Source organism: Tiliqua scincoides, chromosome 10, assembly GCF_035046505.1.
Source record: "Tiliqua scincoides isolate rTilSci1 chromosome 10, rTilSci1.hap2, whole genome shotgun sequence".
NCBI classification, from domain to species: Eukaryota; Metazoa; Chordata; class Lepidosauria; order Squamata; family Scincidae; genus Tiliqua; species Tiliqua scincoides.
The window spans coordinates 28,002,908-28,023,031 of record NC_089830.1 but is presented as its reverse complement, the minus strand read 5'-3'; the positions used below and the strand labels follow the sequence as shown (position 1 = coordinate 28,023,031).

Below are 20,124 nucleotides of genomic sequence, written 5' to 3'. Positions count from 1 at the left end.
GCGGGCCGCTCAGAGGCCAGGGTTTCCCACCTGTTGAGGTCCACTCCTAAGGCCTTCAGATCCCTCTTGCAGATGTCCTTGTATCGCAGCTGTGGTCTACCTGTAGGGCACTTTCCTTGCACGAGTTCTCCATAGAGGAGATCCTTTGGGATCTGGCCATCATCCATTCTCACAACATGACCGAGCCAACGCAGGCGTCTCTGTTTCAGCAGTGCATACATGCTAGGGTTTCCAGCACGTTCAAGGTAAGTAGCCACTGCAAAGCCAGCAATTCAATCAGGTGCCGGTAGGAACATGCTATTGCTAAGTGGGAGAGGGCCTTGAGGCATGGCCACTACCATGAGCTCTGCCAGTCCCCCCCCCCTTTGCCGGCCCTTGACGGCAATTGCCTGTCTGTGGCCTTCGTGTCTCCCTGGGAGCCAGCCAGCCACAGAGGGACCTGCACGGCTGCCTCATAGGCCTTTCAGGGGCTAGCCCAGTTCTCACCAGCACTTGTGAGAAGCAGCACATATATCAAGAGGAGACATGGGGAGGCCAGTCCTGATGGGAGCAGCAGGCTCCTCTTCGGGGTGATCATTCCTGGGGTGACGCAAAGAACTGCCAAGGTGGCTAGTTTGCATGGTCTTCCCTGCCAATCCTCACCTCTTCCCTCGCCTGTGCCCTGGATGTCTTTTGCAGGAAGCCCCCTTTCAAGCAGCGAGCCATTCAGTTGCTGTCACCTGTTTCAAAGAATCTTGCTTTCAAAGTGGCATATATAAAGGACAATGAAAAAGGCAGTCACTGGATCTCCATGAGGAGGGCCCTGGGGCAAGAACCACAGCAGACATCCTAGAAACAAAACTTTTATTGCTTGTACCGTACAAATCCAGGGGGAAGGAAGGAAGGCACCTTGGAGGTTTACAAAAGCCAGAGGCCTTCAGGGCTCAGGGCCCATCAGCCACCGGCATAGAAGATGCTCCGCCACTCAAGCCACCCTTTATGTCACAGACTGTAGGCACAAGGTGGGGCCACAGTCTGTGAGCTGTTGGGCCACCAGATGCACTTCTCTGGCCAGTCCAGCACTCGGGAAAATTAACACCACTGCAGAAGTGCCCATCAACAGTCGCCAACAAGGGTCAGTATTAAATTAACAAACTTAACTATCACACCTACAGAACTAAGGGAAGAAACCCACTTCTGTTCACCCCCACCGCAAGTGGCAAGCATAAAAGTGTAACCCCCCCTCCAAAAAAAACAAACACATCACCTTGAGGCAGGCGGCCCCTAAATGCGCTCATGGGCAGGCTGCACTCATCGCACGCCTAGTTACAATCCAGCGCTGGTTTCCTGCAGAGTGCCAGAGCCCGGCTCAGCAAGCCCTGAAGCACTTGAGGGAGGCTCCCAGGCCGTGGGGGGAGGGCACACGGGAGTGAGAGGAGCATCTAAGGCTTATCTTGAAATGGAAGGCCAAACTGGGAGGGGGGGAAGAGGAACTCACCCAATGCCCCCTTCTGCATTGGGGACCACCAGGCTGCGCCCCTCAAATTCAGGCCTAAGCAAGCTTAAGCCTGTGCCCACTGGGACTCCAGGACAAGCTCAAGGGACTATCGCCTGCCCTCTGCTCCTCCTGCACAGCTGGCACAGCAGTGCGGTCTGGCGGGCAGCCTGTTGCCTCCGTACCCAGCGGGGCAAAAGGACAAGCTCCAGTGCAGGGCAGCAGTTTGTCTCTCACACAGCAAGAGGGGTAGAGAAGAAGCTGCTGCTGAAGGTGTCACTCAGAGTGCAGCGCTCTTTGAAAGGCTGCAACCAAAGGCTGGCCGGGAAGGTCACTGCAGGCTGGCTCCTGCAGAAGAGACGAGCTGCAGCTGAGTGCCTGCCTGCAACCCAAAGCCTAAACCAGTCAGGCCACACGGGGCCAGGAAGAGAAGTGGGCCACCTCTATTTCTACCACCACTGCCACCAGATCCTGAAAGCCTCACAAGACCTTCCCACATATACACGGTGGAGGGGGGGCTTACCTCTCTTACAATGGCAGGTGCAAGAGCAGAGGCAATGTCGGAACCAGCAGCCTGCCTGGGCACCATCCCTGGGGGTGGGGCAAGAACCAGAATCCAGAGTGGGCAGAAACAGCCCCAGTACCGCTTCCCTCAGAAGCATGGCAGGGGGGTGGGAGTGGAGGCTGAGCACTGCAGAAAACAGCAGGAGTCAGACCTCCCAAAGGCCCCTGCACAGGAGCTGCTGAAACTCTGCAGGCTACTTGTCCCATCCCAGAAGCCATGCCTGCTCCTCCTCCTCTCCCACACCGGTTCCCTTCTCAAAGGACACAGCCACAAATGAGCCTGGCATCTGGGCAAAGGCTCTGCCCTCTTCTCACTGCCAAATAGCATGTAGTGTAGCCACCAGCTTGTCTCATGGTTTGGAAGACTCTGCTGCCAACAGCAGCCCCTCAAATCCCTCTGGGGTTCTTTCATGACCCAAGGGGTTTCAGGCCCTCAGGAAAGCTGCCTGTCTAGGAAGGGAAGCCTCAGCAGTCACTCCAAGGGGCTGCTGCAGTCACACAGGCAGGAGGGGAGATCCAGCTCTGAAGGCTGCATACAGAACCTGCCCCAACTCCCCACCATCTGAACTTTTTGGCCAGACACCACTGTAGGCCTCTTGCTCACTCCTGCAGTCATGTTCTCAGTGATTGTGGGCAACTCCTGAGGATTCTAGGCTCAGAGGGTTGGACCAATTAATTCCCAACAGGTCATACAGGATAAGACACTCCTTCCTGCCCTCTCACTTGGGGCCCCAGCACCATGGGAAGCCAAGGCCAGTCTAGGACATTTGCTGGACCCACGGACCACAGCACCTGCTCTGGTCCTCCGGGAGCCATGCTTGTGGAACCGATCGCAGACACACCTCCCAGAACCAAGCATGGCTTGGGGAGGGGTGGTGGGTGTTTCTTCTAGCGTGAGGCGGAGACAATGTATCTTGCATTACATGGCATGTGGACCAGGGAAGCCTCAGCACACAGCAGAGAGGGAGAGAATACACCTCCGACAGCCAAATCCTATCCATGTGGACTGGGAAGCCGAGCACAGGAGGGATCTCCAGACTAGGCCCCTCCCCACCATCCATTCCCCGGTAGGTGCAGCTGAATGCACAAAAAAGCCAGAGTGCTGCTGTGGTGCAGGCCGCAGCTGCCACAGTAAAATGAAAAATCAGGGCTCTTTGGGGAAATTACAACTCCGAGGACCTGCCCCAGGGAGCTGCCTGCCTGCCTGCATGACCACATGCCCGCTTCTCTGCCAGGCTGTGACTCTTTGCACAGCAAGAAGCCCAGTGGGACTTCTTTGAGTCAGCAGGTCAGTGCGGGTCAAAGGAAAGAGGCCACAGTGCCCAGCAGGGCAGTAAAAGCCCTCCCCCCCCAACAGAAATGTTGGCTGCATGCAGCGGTCACAGCCAAGCATGACCAACAGGCTAAACCCAGGCTAAGAAATGATTTCTGAGCCTCCTCTCAAAACTGCTCTTGGAGGAGGCAGGCCAAATTTTAGCCCTGAACAGGAGGTCCCTTGAGATCCTCAACTGCCCCACAACACACACAAGGGTCGAGATTTGGTTTCCACTCCACCCACCTGACCCCCATCTAAGCAGGACGGCACCAGGTGCACCCCTACAAGAAAAGGGGGCATCTGTGCAGCCCCAAGGGGCTGGAGGTGGAAGCAGCACCCAAGGGGGCAAAGCAGTGCCAGATTGAGGCATCTAGCCTCTTAACTACACACAGCCAGCAGGTTACAGGAAGGGGCCACTGCCAGCAATGGAACTCAAGCCTGAGAGGCTCAAGGGGAGGACTGGAAAGCCAAGGTCTGGATTCTAAAATGCTCCAGGGAGGGGGCAAAACGGGGGACGAATGACTTTTGCTGAAGTTGCAAGTAGGACAAGAGACATGTGGAGATGCCCAAATAGCCAAGAGCCACAGCACTCGGCCTTCATCAGGCAGGCAGGCAGGCAGACATGGTGCCTGCCGGTGGGGACTGTGCCCCTCGAGGTAGCCCTGAGCAGTGCGCAAACCACACCGCAAGCAATGGAGGCAGAAGACTCTGCCTGTGAAGCCGGTCCCAGGCAGCTGCTGAGAAGAGGCTGCAGAGCAGGGAAAAGGGCCGTTCTCCTGCTGAACGACCCTGCACTTCCCCCTCCCCTCCCCTGCATTTGCAACTTGACTGTTGCTCACGTGACATGGGAGGGCTGCCATGATGGCTGTGTCGCCCCCAAGCAAGCTGGGTGACGTCTGGCTAATGCTAAGGCTTGAGGAGGAGGGACAGAGTGGGGGCCTGAGCGGGAGAGCTGGCCAGAGAGCCTGCGCCCCAGGCCCACTGCGGAGGCACCAAGCGAGCACCGCCCTGCTGAGAGCAGTCCGAGAGAATACTTATTGCTTTGGTGACTGCAGCACAAGCAGCAGCCACAGTGAGAGAGGCAGCCGCTGCCCTCCGCAGCTGGCAGCCTCTGCCCCAGGCAGGCGAAGGCCCGCGAGCGCCAAGCTCTTCACGCCACAATGTCCTCTTCAGCGAGACGCGCCGGTGTGTCCAAAGCGGTCCTCCTGGTTCCACAGCCACATTCTCCCAGCGGCTGCCCAGTCCTACGGCAGGGGAGACCCTTCACCTGGCCAGCAGCAGAGAGCACAGCAGGAGGCAGGTCCTTTCCCAGCGTCTGGACAGTCTCAGGCCTGTTTGTTTCAAGCTGTGGCTCGGAGACCAGGATGCGCAGGGCAGAGCACGACACCATTGGTCCAAGCGGCTTCCTGACAGCGGGAGGGGCAGGGCCCTCACCTGCTGCATGGGGTAAGCCCCCAAAGTCCGCTCGGGACCCTTAGAACTGCCAGGGTGTTGCAGGGCCAGGGAGGCACAGAGAAAAATCCGATCACGGGCCACCCCGGTCTGTTCTGCAACCCAGCAAGCCCCATCGCCTCTCTCTCTCTCTCTCTTCAGGGGCCCCGTGAGACGGCTGCCACCCTACTCCCGAATGCTGGCCGAGTAGGAGAACTGGGGGAAGTGGGTCCTCTGGTCAGCATCAAGGGGGTCCATGCTGTCATCTGGGGACAAAGAGCACAGCCACTGAGCACACTGCCTCCCTCCCCCATCCCACCAGGGGCCAGGCAATGAGCAGTCCTCGGACCGCTCTGGATCAGGCTCCAAGCCCAGCTCAGTGGGAAGGCAGAAGCGGGTCACACTGGAGGGGGCGGGCCCAGGAGGAGGTGCAGCCACCACAACCTACTCACAGCGGTCGGGGGGCGTGATGGTGATTGACTGAGCGGTGAACTCGTCGTCAAAGTACCGAGTGTCAATTTCAGACGTCACCTGGGGCTTGAAGGGCGGGACAAGCTGTGAAGAGAAAGGACCACTTACTCTGTGCCCGAGCTGGACCACCCCCAGTCCCCGTGCCCGCTTGCAGGGAGCAGTGTGAGAACCTGGAGGGCTGGGCAGGGGAGTGGCCGGCTGGCTGGCTGGCGCTCCCTTCCCCCCCCATTACCTTCTTCTGAACCACGTCCTGCCAGTTGATGCCAGCGAAGAACCGGTGCTCCATCACCTCCTTGGCGTCATTGGGGCCGCCCCCTAGCCTGCATGCACAGCAAGGACTTGTTACTTCTTCTTGTGGGGGGGGGGGTGCTGCACCCCTCACCAAGTGGGAAAGGGCCCATTTCTACTGGGCCCACACCAACCAACAGCTCCTGCCTCCGTTGAGCCTGCTGCCATATTCTAGCCCTCCCTGCAATCTCAGAACATGGCACACAAAATACACTACGGCCCCATGAGGTTCCCCAGATCACAGCCCCTCACATGCTGCCACCGGGGCCCCACCTGGGCGATCTGCCTGCGGGTCACCCAGCTGATGTTCTCAGTCCGACCTTCAGATCCTGGCCAGTAACACCCCGTCCCTGCCTGCTTGCCCCCCCAGAGGCCAGTGCCCCACGGCCCTAACCTCTGCTTAGGGTCCTTCTTCAGCAGTCCAGCCAGCAGGGCCTTAGCTTCGGGGCTGAGCGTGCGGGGGAAGCGGATCTCCTCCATGAGGATGAGCTCAAAGAGACGCTCGTGGTCCTGGTTGTAGAAAGGCAGGCGGCCACACATCATCTCATACATGACCACTCCCAGGCCCCACCAGTCCACGGCCCGCCCGTAGTCGTTGTCCTCCAGCACCTGCAGACGGGGGGGGGGGGAGAAAAAGACAGGTCAGGAGACTGGCTTCCAAGGCGAAGGCCTCACGACAGGGACACGGCCTTCTGGTCCATCAAGGGATGCTCTCTCCACCGGTTGTCTCGCTCCTCTCGAGGCTGGACAACAGGGGTGCAGCAGCGGCACACTGCACAAGGGTACAAAGCCCCCCTCCCTGGAGGGTTGCTACGCCCAGCACAAGGGTCGTTTGGCAGCTCCAGGGCCAGGCAGGCAAGAGGCCCCTGCCACCCCCGCAGAGACCCCCCTGGTTCATGGGACTTCCAGTCTGGCATGCCCTTCTGCTTCCTGGTCCAACCTGCCTGCCCTCCGACTTACCTTGACACCCCCACGCCAGAGCTGCAGGCATCACAAGCAACAGGGCAAGGACTGTTCCCACCAGGAGATCAGGTCTCCTCTCTGAGAAGAGCCCTGCCAGCCCTCCAGTCCAGCAGCGCCACCCTGCTTCCCACAGTGGTCCACCCACCGCCCCCTCTCGCTACCCAGTCATCTCATCCCCGCAACCAGCACTCAGAGGCGGACTGCTGCTGAACCTGGAGGCAGTGAAGCTCGCACTGCGATGCTCCCTCCTTGCTGGCCCACTGGGGAGCAGCCCCCCTTTGGACAATCAGCCACCACCAACAAGCCTCCCCCCAGCACTACCTCTGGGGCCAGGTACTCAGGCGTCCCGCAAAAGGTCTTCATGGTGGCGCCGTCGGTGATGCCCTCCTTGCACAGCCCAAAGTCAGTGATCTTTATGTGTCCGTCTTTGTCCAGCATGAGATTCTCCAGCTAAAAGGCACAGTGCAGCATTAGGACACAAGGGAGCCCTCCCAAATCGGACTGTGAGACTCATGCGCTGCAGAGCGCCTGGTTTTGGGGTGGCACCCAATGGTTCCAAAGGGCAGAGAAGGCGCATTCGCATTTGGGACTGGGCCACTGCAGCTGGGGGAGGAACCTGCGCATTCCAGGGGGTCTTGGGGCTTGTCTCAGCACCTGACACCTGCTTGGTACGTCTGTGCTGAAAGCCAGCACTGGGCTGAGCTCACCCACCTGCTGCAACACAGATGTGGGAAGAAAAAGCCTTGCCACGCACGTGTGGGGCGCAGCCCCAGAAGCAAGCTGTTGTCCTGCTTGCAACAGGGAATGACTCTGCAGAAGGGCTCCTGCCTGCAAGAGGCAAGAATGGGGGCCTTTTTCTGCCCCCTCCAAGCCCAGCTGGAACTTCCTGGCAGGGCTGACTCCCCCACCCCTGCTCGGGCAGTGCTCCTGGGTATGTAGGCTGGGCCTCCGGTATGCCAACCAATGGGTTCCACAGCAGTAGTGCCAGGCCCTCCAGCATAGAAAGTTATGCAGGGGGATTCTGCCAGCTAGCCAGAACATGACGACCGGGGGACTGGCAGCATGGAACAGTATTACCTTGATATCACGGTAAACCACGTCCCGAGAGTGGAGGTACTCCAAGGCAGAGACAATTTCAGCCCCATAGAACCGGGCACGGTCCTCAGTGAAGACACGCTCTCTGGACAGGTGGAAGAAGAGCTGGAGGGGGGGAGGAAGACACGGTGGGAGGGGGAGCTCCGTGAGCAACAGGAATGAAGGCAGGAAAATTGCCCACTGCAGCCGCTCACAAAGGCTGTGCAGGCGAGGTGGGGGGGGGGGGCTAAGCCGATGAAAGGTGCATGCACTGGAGGAGGAAGACTTCCTTAAGCCACACGCAATCCTCTCCCATATACCTAGGAAGGAGCAACGCCAAAAGCAGGCTTGGGGGTGTCCCAGGACAAGGGGGCGGAGCTGGGCACAAGCAGAGTCGCAGCTATCCCAAAGCTGCAGCCCCTCCCCACTGACACTCACCTCCCCTCCATTGGCATATTCCATGACAAAGCAGAGGCGGTCATTGGTCTGGAACGCATATTTCAGTGCCTGGGAATGGGGGATTGACAGGGTCACCTTTGAAAAACGGGCTGCTGTAGCCTCATCCTGCAAGGAGCAGGAAGTGCCTGCCCCACTGAGTGGCCCAGAGAGTCCAAGACTTGGGGGTCAGTTGTTAAGAACGTCAGAGGAGGCTTGCTGTGTCAGGCCCAAGGCCCAACTAGTCCAGCTTCCCGTATCTCACAGTAGCCCAGTAGACGCCTCAGGGAGCACACAAGACAACAAGGTTCGTGCATCCTGGTGCCACCCTATTGCATCTGGCATTCAGAGATAGGCCACCTCTGAAATCAGGAGGCTGCACATACCCATCACGGTTTGTAGCTGGCGATGGACTTTTCCTCCATAAATCTTCCCAATCCCCCTTAAAGGCAGGCAGGCTAAGTGCCATCGCCACATCCAGCAGCAAGGAGTCCCACAGATAAATTACACACTGGGCAAAGAATACTGCCTTTTGCCTTTTCTGACTCTCCTGCCGCGTAATTTTAAGTAGACGTCCCTGGGTTCTGGTGTTGTGTGAAAGGGAGAAGAACATCCCACCATCCGCTCTGTGCATCCCCTGTAACAGCCGTGTCCCCTTCAGGCCTCATTACAGGTCGACAGGATTTTCCAGAGGACAAGTGCAACACAGCCGGCCTGAAAGTTACTACTTCCCCCCCCTCCCCACTCAGTCTTTCAGGGGCAGAAGGGAAGCACCCACCCCCTTCTCACAGCTCAGGCAGCACAACCCCTGATTCAGGGCCAATGCTGATTCTGCTGCTCAGAGTGCCCTTTGCTGGCAACCCAGGCACTGGAGGCGCTGCTGCACCACAACGAAGGGCAACCACCTCACACACACACCCCACAATCTGGTGGCCAGGCCAGCAGCAGCAGCAGGTATGCCTGGCCTGCAGCAGGAGGGGCCCTGCGGAGGGCTCTGACGGACATACCGTGAGGAAGGGGTGCCTGGTGTTCTGCAGGACTCTGCTCTCCGTGACCGTGTGGGCCACCTCATCCTGCAGGGGGGAAAGAGGGGGGCACATGTACTGGAGGCTTTCTGATCCGCCCGCTTTCTTCCAGGAGAGCAGGATACAAGACCTCGTGCTCATGACCTAGGCTCAGGCCACCTGCTCAAGTGGGTGGTCCTCTCAGTGACCCCGGGAGAAGTCCTCGGGTGATACTGCTCCCGCTGGCCTCACCTGCCTGTTAGGCTGGGCAGCATCACACGGGGGGGGGAGGGAAGATTCCCACCCATCTCTGAAGGGCAGTACAGCCAAGGGGGGCAAAAAATCTCCCAAGCAATCCTTGGATGGGCCACTTAGGGAGAGACATGACCTCATGCACATCTGGAGCCAGGTGCGCAGCACTTTCCACATGTGCCAACATTACACCTCCTCAATAGAGCACACAGAGAAACACCCTCCCCAGTCAGGAAGACTACCTGCCTGCACACAACCCCTCCCCTTCCCCCTTTCCCTGGCAGCAACCAGCTTCAGAGAGCCCCAGGGCACACTTGCGTGACCAGCCAGGGAGAAGTGGCCTGGGGGCGCCTTGCCTCAGACGCCTGAGGCCCTCTCTACTTGCCACAGCCCTGCACCTTGGCAATGATCACTTCCTTGCGCAGGATCTTCATGGCGTAGTAGCGCCCCGTGGCCTTCTCACGCACCAGAATCACTTTTCCAAAGGTGCCTTTCCCCAGCAGCTTCAGGTAGTCAAAGTCATTCATGGTCTGTCGGAGACAAGCAGTCAAGAGATCTAATCGGTCACGGCGCAGACCACTTGCCCTCAGCCCCAAGGCGAGTGCCGGGCTCAGCCTATAGAGTGCCTGACCCGATCAGACAGAGCAAGTCACCCACTCAGGTGGCTGCCTGTAGGAGGAAGAGGTCTAACGATGGTTGCCAGCAGATTTATGGACCCTCCATGTTCCACAACAGCCTCCCTCTGAAAATCAAATGCTGGGGCCTCTGCTTCCAGGCTCCCCACTGGGGCTCCTGACCAGCTCAGGAAGCTGATGGCCAGCCGGAGCCTCTAGTCTGTCAGGATCCTATGACCCCCCTTACCGCTTTGGTCCGGGTCTGGGTCACGGCCACCTCCATCTCCTCAGCCCCGGTGCTGTCGCTAGGAGAGCCATAGTCCATCCGGTCCTCCTCAGGCTCCTGGTTCTTCAGGCTGTTGGCGACCATCTGGATGGCCCGGATCCACTCCTCCCTGGGGACAACTCAGGTCAGTTATGGACACTGTGCAACCATGGGGTTGTGGGGAGGGGGAGGGCATCCTCTTCCAAGCAAAGTACCAAGTGCCTGTAGCACTTGCTACCCCCTCTCAGCCCAATCCTACAACTGGGCTCTGCGAACGCGCTTCTGAACTGACGGCAGGAGCAGGGCAACCTGCTGGGCACCACGGGCAGCATCCGCCTCTGCCAGGACCCCCCCCCCACAGGCTAGCGCTCTGGACCACCCTACACAGAGCAAGCCCTGCTCACCGCTCGTCAGGGGAGTCCACATGGAAGGTCCTCTCGATGACGGTGGTCCACTGCAGGCAGCGGATGATGAAGGTGTTGGGCCGCGGGCGCTCGACCTTCATCAGCTGGCATTCTGCAGGGTGGGCAGGTGTGTGGGAAGCCCCTGCTCAGTACGCAAAGGTTTTGCCCTCCAGCAAGAAGCCAGACCCCCACCAGCCCTCAGCCCAGCTGAGGATCCCTTTTCACACTGGACCCTGGGAAACCCCCAGCTGCCCCCTCCCTGCAGGACACCCACAAGAAGCATCCTCACCTAGGACTGGCAATGAGCCCAGTGTCATGTGCTGGCAGGGAGACCACCAGCAGCAAGGAAAGCATGGCACAGGCACCGTCAGCCTGGGGGGCACACGTGCACTCCCCCCGCTCCCAAATGGGACCCTCTGTGAACTGCCCCTTAAGAGCGTGGAAAGGATTCACCCCAGGAAGACACTGTGGGCACGGGGCAGTTCACACACACCTACACTCCCACTGAGGCATCCTTCCACGTTGCCTGGAGAATAAGAGGGCATCACGCCACCTCTCGACAACGCCACCACCCCCTAGACTTCCAGTAAGGAGGCCGATACCCCCCAGGTTCTGAGCATCTTGTACCTGCCACAGAGAAGTCATTCAAGGGGGGCAGGCTGTGGTCTGACATCTCTGGCTTCTCTTTGTACCCAATGAAAGACCCATCACTCTTCAGGAGGAAGTACCTGGGCCGCCAGGTCTTGATGTATTCCCCTGGAAAGCAAGCAAGTCAGGCAGACAGGCAGGGCACCCCCCCATGAGGCTGTCCTGAACACAGGTCCCCCTCGCCGTGTTCACTGATGGAGCAGGAGCTCTGCCTGAGGCCTGTCCCTGGTGTGCCACTGCTACCCCACATCTCCTTCCCTCCTGTTGTGGCTGATGAATGGTTCTTGCTTGGTTCTCCACGAATAGTGACCCCAAGCAGAATATGGGAAACCCCACGTTCAACCACACCCATTCAGCTTATTTAAAAACTTAACTACGCCCAGAGCACAACACTGTTGGCAACAGGAACAAATAGAGTGGAAGAAGCACAGCAGAGGCCTGCCCAGTCAGGTGAGGCAAGTCTTCGGCACCCAAGAAAGACTGCTCGAGAGACCCACCACTGGTCAAGAAGTCCTCCTTGAGAGATCACGCAGGGCAGCCAGGTTCCTGGGAAGTGAGTGGTCCCAAGAGATACACTTGAGTCCTAAGCCAGACTGGGTTTCAAAGGCCATGACCAGCAAAACCAATGGTGTAAGAGCAGGTGACTGGGCACTCCTTGGCACCCAACTTTGGTGCCAGATGAATCTTCTGCAGGGCAGCCCTTCATGGGCAGCCCCATGCAGAGTGTGTCACCACACTATGTCTGAGGTGACCCCAGGTGCATGCAGCCACAGCTAGCCGTGCCTGAGATGGAAATGGGTGCAGCCGAGGCTGGACAAAAGAGTCTGTTCCAGGCGCAGCCTCTTCTAGAACCAGTCAACATACCATTACCACCCCAGCAAGTCTACCCCCCCCCAAGAAAGGTTCAGTTCCACCTTGCCACCCACATCTGCCACTGGAGGAACTGGGGCCCCAGGCCCTGGTCTCTCCCCCCCCCCCACACACACACACATAAAAGCAGAAGCAACACTGCAAGTGTGCCATGGGAGGGCCTACACACTCTAGCAGGCACTTGGGCCAAAGGGCTCTGCAGGGGAACCCACAAAGGCTGCAGCTTCCCCTCAGGCTCCTCTAAAGGCACTGCGCTTGGAGCTGCAGGGAAACTTGGAAACTGGGCAGGCCTCAACCGTGGGGCTAAATGCGCACCTGAGAAGCTCAGCAGCTGCAGCTGGATGGCTGGAAAAATGCCAGGGGTTTCCGGGAGTGGACGAACTGGGACTTTCCAGAGGGCAGGGGGAAGACTGCCCCCTTCCCAGGGGTCGCAAGTCTCCATAACTTGTGGAAAGCTACACGCCAGGTGCAGCCCACGCTTCTGCTCGGCTCCTCCTTCAGGCCCTCCCAGCCACCCAGCTCTTCCGGACATTCCCAGGACACCTTCACCTGGAGGATGCCCAGAACACGCCCAGCAAGGGGGCCCCTCCTCAGTCCTCCCAGGAGCCAAACCCAGTGCCAGGGACCGAAATAGCCTCCGGGCTGGCCTGCCCCCAGCAGCTGCCATCTATATTTGTCTTCAGGGAATTTGCTGGAGCCTCAGCCCAAAGGGGGGGGCACAGAGAGGAACAGCAGCTCGGGGGACAGCTGAGACTGTCACTTTGAGGAAGGACTGCCGAGCCCAGGCACTCCAGCCCAGAGCTGTGGCTTCAGCAAGCAATCTGCCTGTTGCTGGGGGCGGAATCACCTCTCAGGCCAGCTTGTGCAGCTGCTCGAGGGTCTGCCTGCATTGCCATCGAGCACAAACTCAAGCCCTGCACAGGAAGAAAGTTCAGCTGGCTGCAAGAAGAACCTCTCCCTCCTGGTTTGCCTTACTGGGCACATCCTCACTCATAATCCAGCTGGAGTTTTGCTGATGTGGGATAGGATGCAATTGTCCTTCTTCTGCAAGGAACTGACCCCAAGCACCATCAGGGAACTGTGGGTGGAGGGGACCAAGCTGCTGCCACAGACACCCTGACCCACCTCGGGATTCTATGGCAGCCAGGACAACACGCTGGACCTGGCAGACTGCCGGGGGCCAGCCATGCTGCAGATCAAGCAGGGGCACAGGGAGCCTTCTCGCTCAAGGGGACTGCATCACACAGAAATGCAGCTGCTGCTGGGCTGTCACGGGCCAGCGTCAGGCGGTCCGTAAGAGGGCGCTGCTCAGCAAGCTGCCCCCACTCAGAGACCCAACTCGTCAGGAGGGAGCGTAGCAGTCATGACACTGGTCAGAAAGCCCCAGCAGAACTATCTCTGTTAGAAGCCCACCCAGACCAGGAGGTCTCAAACCACTCCCAGGGAGGCCCAGGCCGTAAGGCAGCTGCCCAGAGCCCTTTTCTCCCTGCACGGCGAGGCTGGTCTGCAGAGCAACTGCCGCCAACCTTGCTGGCTGAGAAATAATATTGGCGGCAGTGGCACCACAGGCATGGAAAGGGCCCCCCGCCAAGCTCAGACACGAATGAGAGGAGCCACAAACATGCACTGCTCAGGGCCACTGCGTTTTGCACAAGCTGAGGCTTCGCAAAAAACCAGGACTGCCTCACAGAGAGGCAAGATACGAGCCCCTTCCTCAGGAAGCAATCCAACCCCATGGGTGGGGGGTGCCACTCACCTCTCTTGTGCAGCCAGCCCTCCTTCACGACCGACACCTCCGTCATGGTGAGGCGGTGGTGTTGTCACGCTGCTTCCCTGCGGCAAAGCAACAGAAGGGCCTTGAGTCCTTCAACCGTGATCAGGATGGTCTGGCGACCTACAGGAGAAGGGAGGAGGACGATGGCTGATCACTGGCGAGGCAGAGTCCCCAAGAAATGAGTCATGCCCACCCTAGCCTGAGAAGGCTCCTGCAGACCACTGGAAGGACAACCCTCCTCAGAGTCACACAGTCGGTTCAAGGTCCCATGACAGCCCCAGGGCTCCCCTCCACAAGCAGACACTCCAAGGGGCCTCGCAAATGCAAGCCTCAGAACCCGGCACAGGCTGCCAAGCCATGACCAACAAGGAGCCCGTCCGAGCCCAGGGGCAGCACTTGCGTATCCGAGACTGAGAAGCAGGATGGCTTGCTGGGCCTCTGAACCACCTGTACCTCCGTGGCCGGTTTCCCTTCCAGTCTTATCTGCCGATAACTCCAAAGGAGTCACACAGCTCAGATCAAAGAGCCTGGCGAGGGAAATGCACCTACTCTGTAGCAAAAACAAACAGCTAGAGAAAGATTAATCCAGGGCACCTGATGGGATTAAGGGGGGGCTCAAAGACTAGTCCAAAGGCACTGGCAGCGAGAGAGGAGGAAGGGGGAAGCACTGGGGAAAGTTCACGGACAGGCGGCAGGCAGGCACACCTGATGCTAAGAGCCAAGAGAATCTGGGTAGCTGGTTTCTGGCACAGACCACCCCTTCTGTAGCCCCTCAAATGTCCTAGAAGGTCCAGGAGTCAAAGTGGAGGCAATTCCCCTCCTTGGGTCCAAGGGAGTGATTTCCTCCCACTTGCATTCTGATGGTGTAAAGCCCCAAGACGGGGGGGTGGGGTGGGTGCGTAGTTGAGCTTCCTGCCCCCTCCATCTGTGACATGTAAAAGCACTGCTCAGATGGGCTTCTCACGTGCAGGCTTTTGCTGAGGCTGAAAATCCCTTCTTGCACACGGAGAACTTGTAAGTTAGGGAGAACATAATGTCAGAATCCTTCCCTGAGAGGCTACCTGTTAATAGGCAGGGGTTGTCAGATAGAAGGGAAGCAAACAACCCACCCTGCAAGCCCACCAGTGTTCTGTTAGATTAGAATATGAAGAATGGCACCCCGCGAAGAGCAGTCCACTACCTCTTGTTCCATGAGCTTCCCAAGAAACACCAGAGGGGCTGGAATAGGTGGAACTTGGGCCTGATCCTGCCTGGCAGTTCTGTGTCCCCGGAGCTGCCATTCAGGCAGAGAAGTGGCCAATGCTAGATGCAGTCAAGAAACTTTGGATGCTGCAGCAGTATCCATTAGCCATTTGGTCACTGGAGACAGCAGCAGAACTCCAGGACAAGTTAACACACACATTTAAAAAAATGAAAAGCAGGTCTTGGAACTTGTTTTTGACTGAAAACATAATGCGGGATGTAACTGATCTGTGTAACTCTCAACCACAAGATGTGGCAATGCTGCAAACTGAGAAGCTGCCAGTCACAACACGCATCACTCCTGTCCAAGAGGCCCACCCACTGGGGCAGGAGGAAAGCTGGCCCGATGCCCACAGCCCGGGTGAAAAGGCACCACAATCCCTCGATGGGCCAACAGCCTGTCCACGGGTCACCTCACTGAAGTGAGATCAGAGCCCCAACAGCAGAAGGAAACCCTTCCCTCCTTCAGGTTGCCAGGGGCAACTCTCCAAGGTTTTCTACCCAGGGAATGCTGAGACAAAAGGAGCCAGGTCACCCCTGCTTGGTCCCACAGCCTTGCCCCAGCTCTTCCCAAAGTGGCTGCTCCTAGTCCCCATGCCCAAGACCCCTTCACTGAGGACAGGGAGGATCTGGGCCAAGCAGCAATGAGGGCCTTCAACAACCCTGACATCTGCTGGAAGCCTCCCTTGGCTGAGAGTGGAAGGTCCAGGGCATTCTGGGCTTGCCTTGCTGAATACTACAGACAGTGGAGGAAGGAACATAGAGGTCTGCTACCCTGGATGAAACCCTTCCACCAAGGAAGCAGCGGTCAAGGCTCCTGGCAGTTCTGACCACCTTGAGGGAAGGAGAAGCTGAGGGGGTTCAGACACCTGCTCTCTATTTGGAGAGAGTGGATTTTAATGGGCCCAAATAACAAATAAGCCCCTGTTGCATGGATAGAGTGGTTAAAAGGGAAAATGGTCCCAGAGAGATGGGATTTTTTGAAAAGTATTTTCTCTTTTCCCCAGGCTTACATGGAGGTAAGTAAAAATTACCTCCCATTTTCCCTCAGGTTGCCTCCCTCCAGATGTAGCATATGCCTTTCTAGTGCAGCTGCACTGGCACCAGCGGTGAAGATAGGACTGTGCTGTTGATGGACCATCAAATGAACATGTGCCAGCAATGCGATGCAGCTGCAGAAAAGCGAAACCACTGCTGTGCTGTGTGAGTAAGCAGGACTTAAAGAAGCTGAAGCAAATTCAGAGGGCAGCCCTTGGTGAGAGTCTGGACATCAAGCCCTAGGAGGACAGTTGAAAAAGACTTGGTATGTTTAGCGTGGCAAAGAGAAGACAGGGAGAATGAGAACCACCTGCCACAAGGAAGAAGGAGGGCCCTGCTTTCGGTGGTTCCTGAGGGCAGGACTAGAACCAAGGGGTTGAAACCACACGGCTACGGAACATCTTTCCACACATTTAGCCTCACTCTAAGCGTAAGGACTACCAGGCACTAGAACAGTCTGCCTCAAGCAACTGTAGGCTCCCCACGTTGGAGATCTGAGTAGCAATTGGCTGCTACTCAGGAGACTGGACTAGATGACCTCCAAGGCCCTTTTTTCAACCCCAGAATCCGGACAGCTGGGGCCTGCCCACACCGCCAGGTTGGCATCTTTAGGTAGATCTGATACAACCAAGCTCCTAAAGTCACATCAACAGGTCACAGTAAGTAGAGAGCCTTTTCTGTGAATCCAAGGAGCAGCCATCTTCCCAAACAAGCAAAAACACCTGAGCAATATCCATGCAAAAACTCAAAGAATAATACTGGAGTAAAGCTGGGGGAGTGGCCTCAGGAAGTTGTTGTTAAGCATTTTATACTGCCTTTCTCAATGGGAGTGAGGAGGTGGTGGTGTGGGGCAGCACAGGATGAGGGTGAAGGATTGGAGGTCCTTATGGATATGCAAAAAAGTAGCCCAAGTCTCTTGCTTTAGGGCAAAAACACAAGGGTGATCCCAGAACCCAGAATGCGCCCTATGTTGAAAGAGCAGGACAGATGGAAGGGGTCCTCACAGCAATTCTGCATGCCAGAGGGGCAGGCCACGCTGCTGCTACCAAAGACAAACACAGAGGGGAACCACAAGCACATTCAGATGATGCTCCTCAGGGAAGCTCCACAGCCTCTTCCAGGTGGGGGGCATCAGCTCCTCACAAGCCCCACCCCCAATCTGCACACCCATGCCCTACCCCACAGGCTGCCAAGCTGCAGCTGGTGACTCAAGAGATTCTCCTCCTGGTGGCCCTGGCTGTGCACCCCACGTGGGCCAGGGGAGGAAGGGAGATGTGTTGACTGGTGCAGCATGTGTGACTCAGATATTGCAGGCACTGGGGCTGTTTACGCACTCCAGGATGTGACCCTGTGGAATGGGGCTTGTGGCTGAGAAGAGGAAAACAGAGAAAGGACATTTATGTTCAGGCAAAGAGGAGAAAGAGCTCTGAAGTGGGGGGGGGGGAGAATCTACCCAGCACTGCTATAGGTCCTTGGAATTGTTCCTCCCACATCACTGGGAAATGCCACGTTCTCCCACTCCCCCAAATGCCACCACACAAGCTTGGGGACAGCAACATCCTTCCCCCTGCCACGACTGGCCACAATTAACTTCGATTAAAACCAGGTCTATCTCTGCTCACAAACTTCCCTGGCCTGGTTCCTTGTGCCTGCTGAGGCACCCACAGCAAACTTTCCAGGCGGACTTGGGGCAGACCTGGAGTTGGGACTCCAGACTAGAAAAGGGGAAGCGGCAAGTTAACAATGATACCTCTAGCTAATACACGGTGATCCCCCCCCCTCCAGCCAGGGTCTGCTGGAAACAAGCAGAGCTACGGGCTGTGGCCTCCCCAGAGGCTGAGCCTCTCAGTTACCCAGGAACAAGGATTAGCTGCAAAGCCCACCAACCCAGTTCTGTGCTTGGGGCTGAAACCTTGCCCCAAAGAGCGAGTCTTTTACAGTTGGAAGTTGTTCCACTGTCACTGTGGCTGCAATTCACCTCCTCCTCACAAGGAGAGGTGCCAAGGAGAAAAGCAGAGGCCAAAGCAGCCACCAAGTTCTGAAGGGGGGCAGAGCCACCCAGAATGCCCCATAAGTGCTTGGACAAGTGCCTGCTCTGAAGGAAAAGGGCCACCCCAAACCCATGGGCCTCTCCAAACCCCTTTAAGAGGCAGCACAGCACTAATGCTGTCACCTCCACCCCAAGGAGACCAAGTCTGGTTCTCTGGCAGAAAGGGGAGGCACACACATCCCTGCCCCTCCCTCGCCAAAGGAACTGGGCCTCACCAGCAGGCTCAAAGTGCCCCATGGCAATCAAGTGCTGGCAACTCCAGACTGAGATGGAACCTGGGTCAGGAAGACAGGCTGCCCTTTCACCCAGTGCCACAGTTTGCTTGAAAAACAACACACCAGTCAGGAGCCTTGGAGCAAGCCTGTTCAGGAAGAGTTGCAGGCCACAAGCTGGCTGGGCTTAGGGAATGAGTGTGAGTTTCCAGGCGGATGCCCACCTCTCCACCCCTGCTCTGACCCCACAATTAATCCTCCAGGCAGTAAACATGGAGCCTGGGCCTACCAGAAGGGAACCTCTCCAATCCTCCAAAGCTTTTGCACCTTTCTGCACCAAACGTGTCCAACGCAGGCCTGGTTCTGCTCACCAGAACTCTGTGTGACCTCGAAGAGGCAGATTAACAGGCACTGGAGAGGCATGTGAGGCGCAGCCCCTCACCGGAATCCTTTGAAAAGTGCCAACAGGGTGAGGTATGGGGTGGGGAGGCAGGTAAGGCGCAAGCATGCTCTGCACACCGGGAGTGCCCAGCAGCCCAGAACAGAGAGGCACCCAAAGGATCGAGTGTGCATCTTCGCTACCCCCCTGACTTTCTGGGAAGGGGGCAATGCTCTGGCCTCCTTGGAACCCCTGGAATCTCACACGTCCTGGGCACACGACCCTCCCCCCCAAGTGGCCACCAGGACCGCAGAACATAGCAGAACATACCGTTGTGTGTGTGTGTGGGGGAGACTGCAACCCCCCCACCGCACTTCTTTCCCACAGACAGTGGAGGCTCTGCTCTCCCTGGGGCTGGACCAGGCTGTGCTTTGCAAGGGGTCTCCAGGGAGAGCAGTGCTGTCACCCCCTCCCCTGTCTGCTTCCCAGGAGCTGCCCAGGCCCCGCTCTCCACGTTCCAGGAGGAGAAGGGAGGGGAGAAGCCCCCCCCAGCATGCGGCCGCCCACCCTTGGGGGCTTCAGCTGCACACAGAACGCGGCGCCCACAGCATAAGAACATAAGAACAGCCCCACTGGATCAGGCCATAGGCCCATCTAGTCCAGCTTCCTGTATCTCACAGCGGCCCACCAAATGCCCAGGGGGCACACCAGGTAACAAGAGACCTCATCCTGGTGCCCTCCCTTGCATCTGGCATTCTGACATAAATGACATAAATTCTGAAATAAATTCGAGACCCCCCCACGCCCCCTCCCACAGACCAGCGCTGTGCGCGTCTACTCAGAAGTAAGCCCCACGCTAGTCAATGGGACTTACTCGCAGTTAAGTGCGGCTGGGATAACAGAGCCCAAGTCCTAGGCAGGTCTACTCTTAAGCAAGCCCCATGCTAGCCAACGGGACTTACTCCCAGGAAAGCGTGGCTGGGACGGCAGCCTGTGAGCCCCTCCACGGAGGTCTACTCAGAAGCAAGCCCCACGCTGGGGAACGGGATTCCTCCCGGGCGGGGGCGGGCGGCCCGGGCCCGACCTCTGCAGATCTGCTCGGAGGCAGCCCCGCTGCCGTCCGCGGGCACACTCGGGCAGGCTCGGCCGGGCGTGTGGGCCGCCCGCAGCAGGGCCTCCGGCCGGGCGGGCCCAGGGCTCCCGGGCGGCCGAGCTGGCTCCCCGCGCCAGGCCGGCTCTCACGGCGCGCGCGCGCCCACCGCCTCACCTGCTAGCGAGGTCCCCCGCGGGCCGCCGTCGCCGCCATCCTCCGCCTCCTCCCGCGGCCGTGTCAGGCACGACGCGCCCGCGCTCCCGG

The 20,124-nt window shown here is 58.1% G+C and overlaps 2 protein-coding genes across 3 annotated transcripts in view; both read right to left on the bottom strand.

Annotated features, from left to right (window-relative positions):
* Positions 1-2,063, bottom strand: part of CCNP (cyclin P) — a 10,389-nt gene extending 8,326 nt beyond the window's left edge. The window contains exon 1 of the mRNA XM_066638139.1: positions 1,998-2,063. Coding sequence (XP_066494236.1) covers positions 1,998-2,063 — 66 coding nt within the window. The remainder of the gene's footprint in view (positions 1-1,997) is intronic.
* AKT2 (AKT serine/threonine kinase 2) lies at positions 827-20,124 on the bottom strand. 2 transcript variants are annotated; one of them, XM_066638273.1, is made up of 14 exons: positions 20,035-20,124; positions 13,829-13,966; positions 11,182-11,310; positions 10,555-10,666; positions 10,133-10,280; positions 9,670-9,801; positions 9,023-9,088; positions 8,019-8,087; positions 7,584-7,706; positions 6,828-6,956; positions 5,938-6,152; positions 5,488-5,575; positions 5,237-5,339; positions 827-5,050 (listed from the first exon to the last, which is right to left on the bottom strand). In XM_066638273.1, exons 2-14 carry the CDS (start codon positions 13,872-13,874, stop codon positions 4,971-4,973), a joined length of 1,440 nt encoding a protein of 479 aa, XP_066494370.1. In that variant the 5' UTR covers positions 13,875-13,966; positions 20,035-20,124; the 3' UTR covers positions 827-4,970. The 2 variants fall into 2 exon arrangements, with proteins under 2 accessions (XP_066494370.1, XP_066494371.1); XM_066638274.1 differs by having other exon boundaries at positions 13,829-13,905; positions 20,035-20,108.

Bases quoted from the DNA above. Each gene is read 5' to 3' on its own strand.
- AKT2 (XM_066638273.1), bottom strand. From the start codon at position 13,874: ATGACGGAGGTGTCGGTCGTGAAGGAGGGCTGGCTGCACAAGAGAG. The intron at 9,089-9,669 runs GTGCAGGGCTGT...TCCCCCCTGCAG, and splicing joins AGGAAGTGATCATTGCCAAG to GATGAGGTGGCCCACACGGT. The intron at 5,340-5,487 runs GTAATGGGGGGG...TTCTCTTCACAG, and splicing joins AGGACGTGGTTCAGAAGAAG to CTTGTCCCGCCCTTCAAGCC.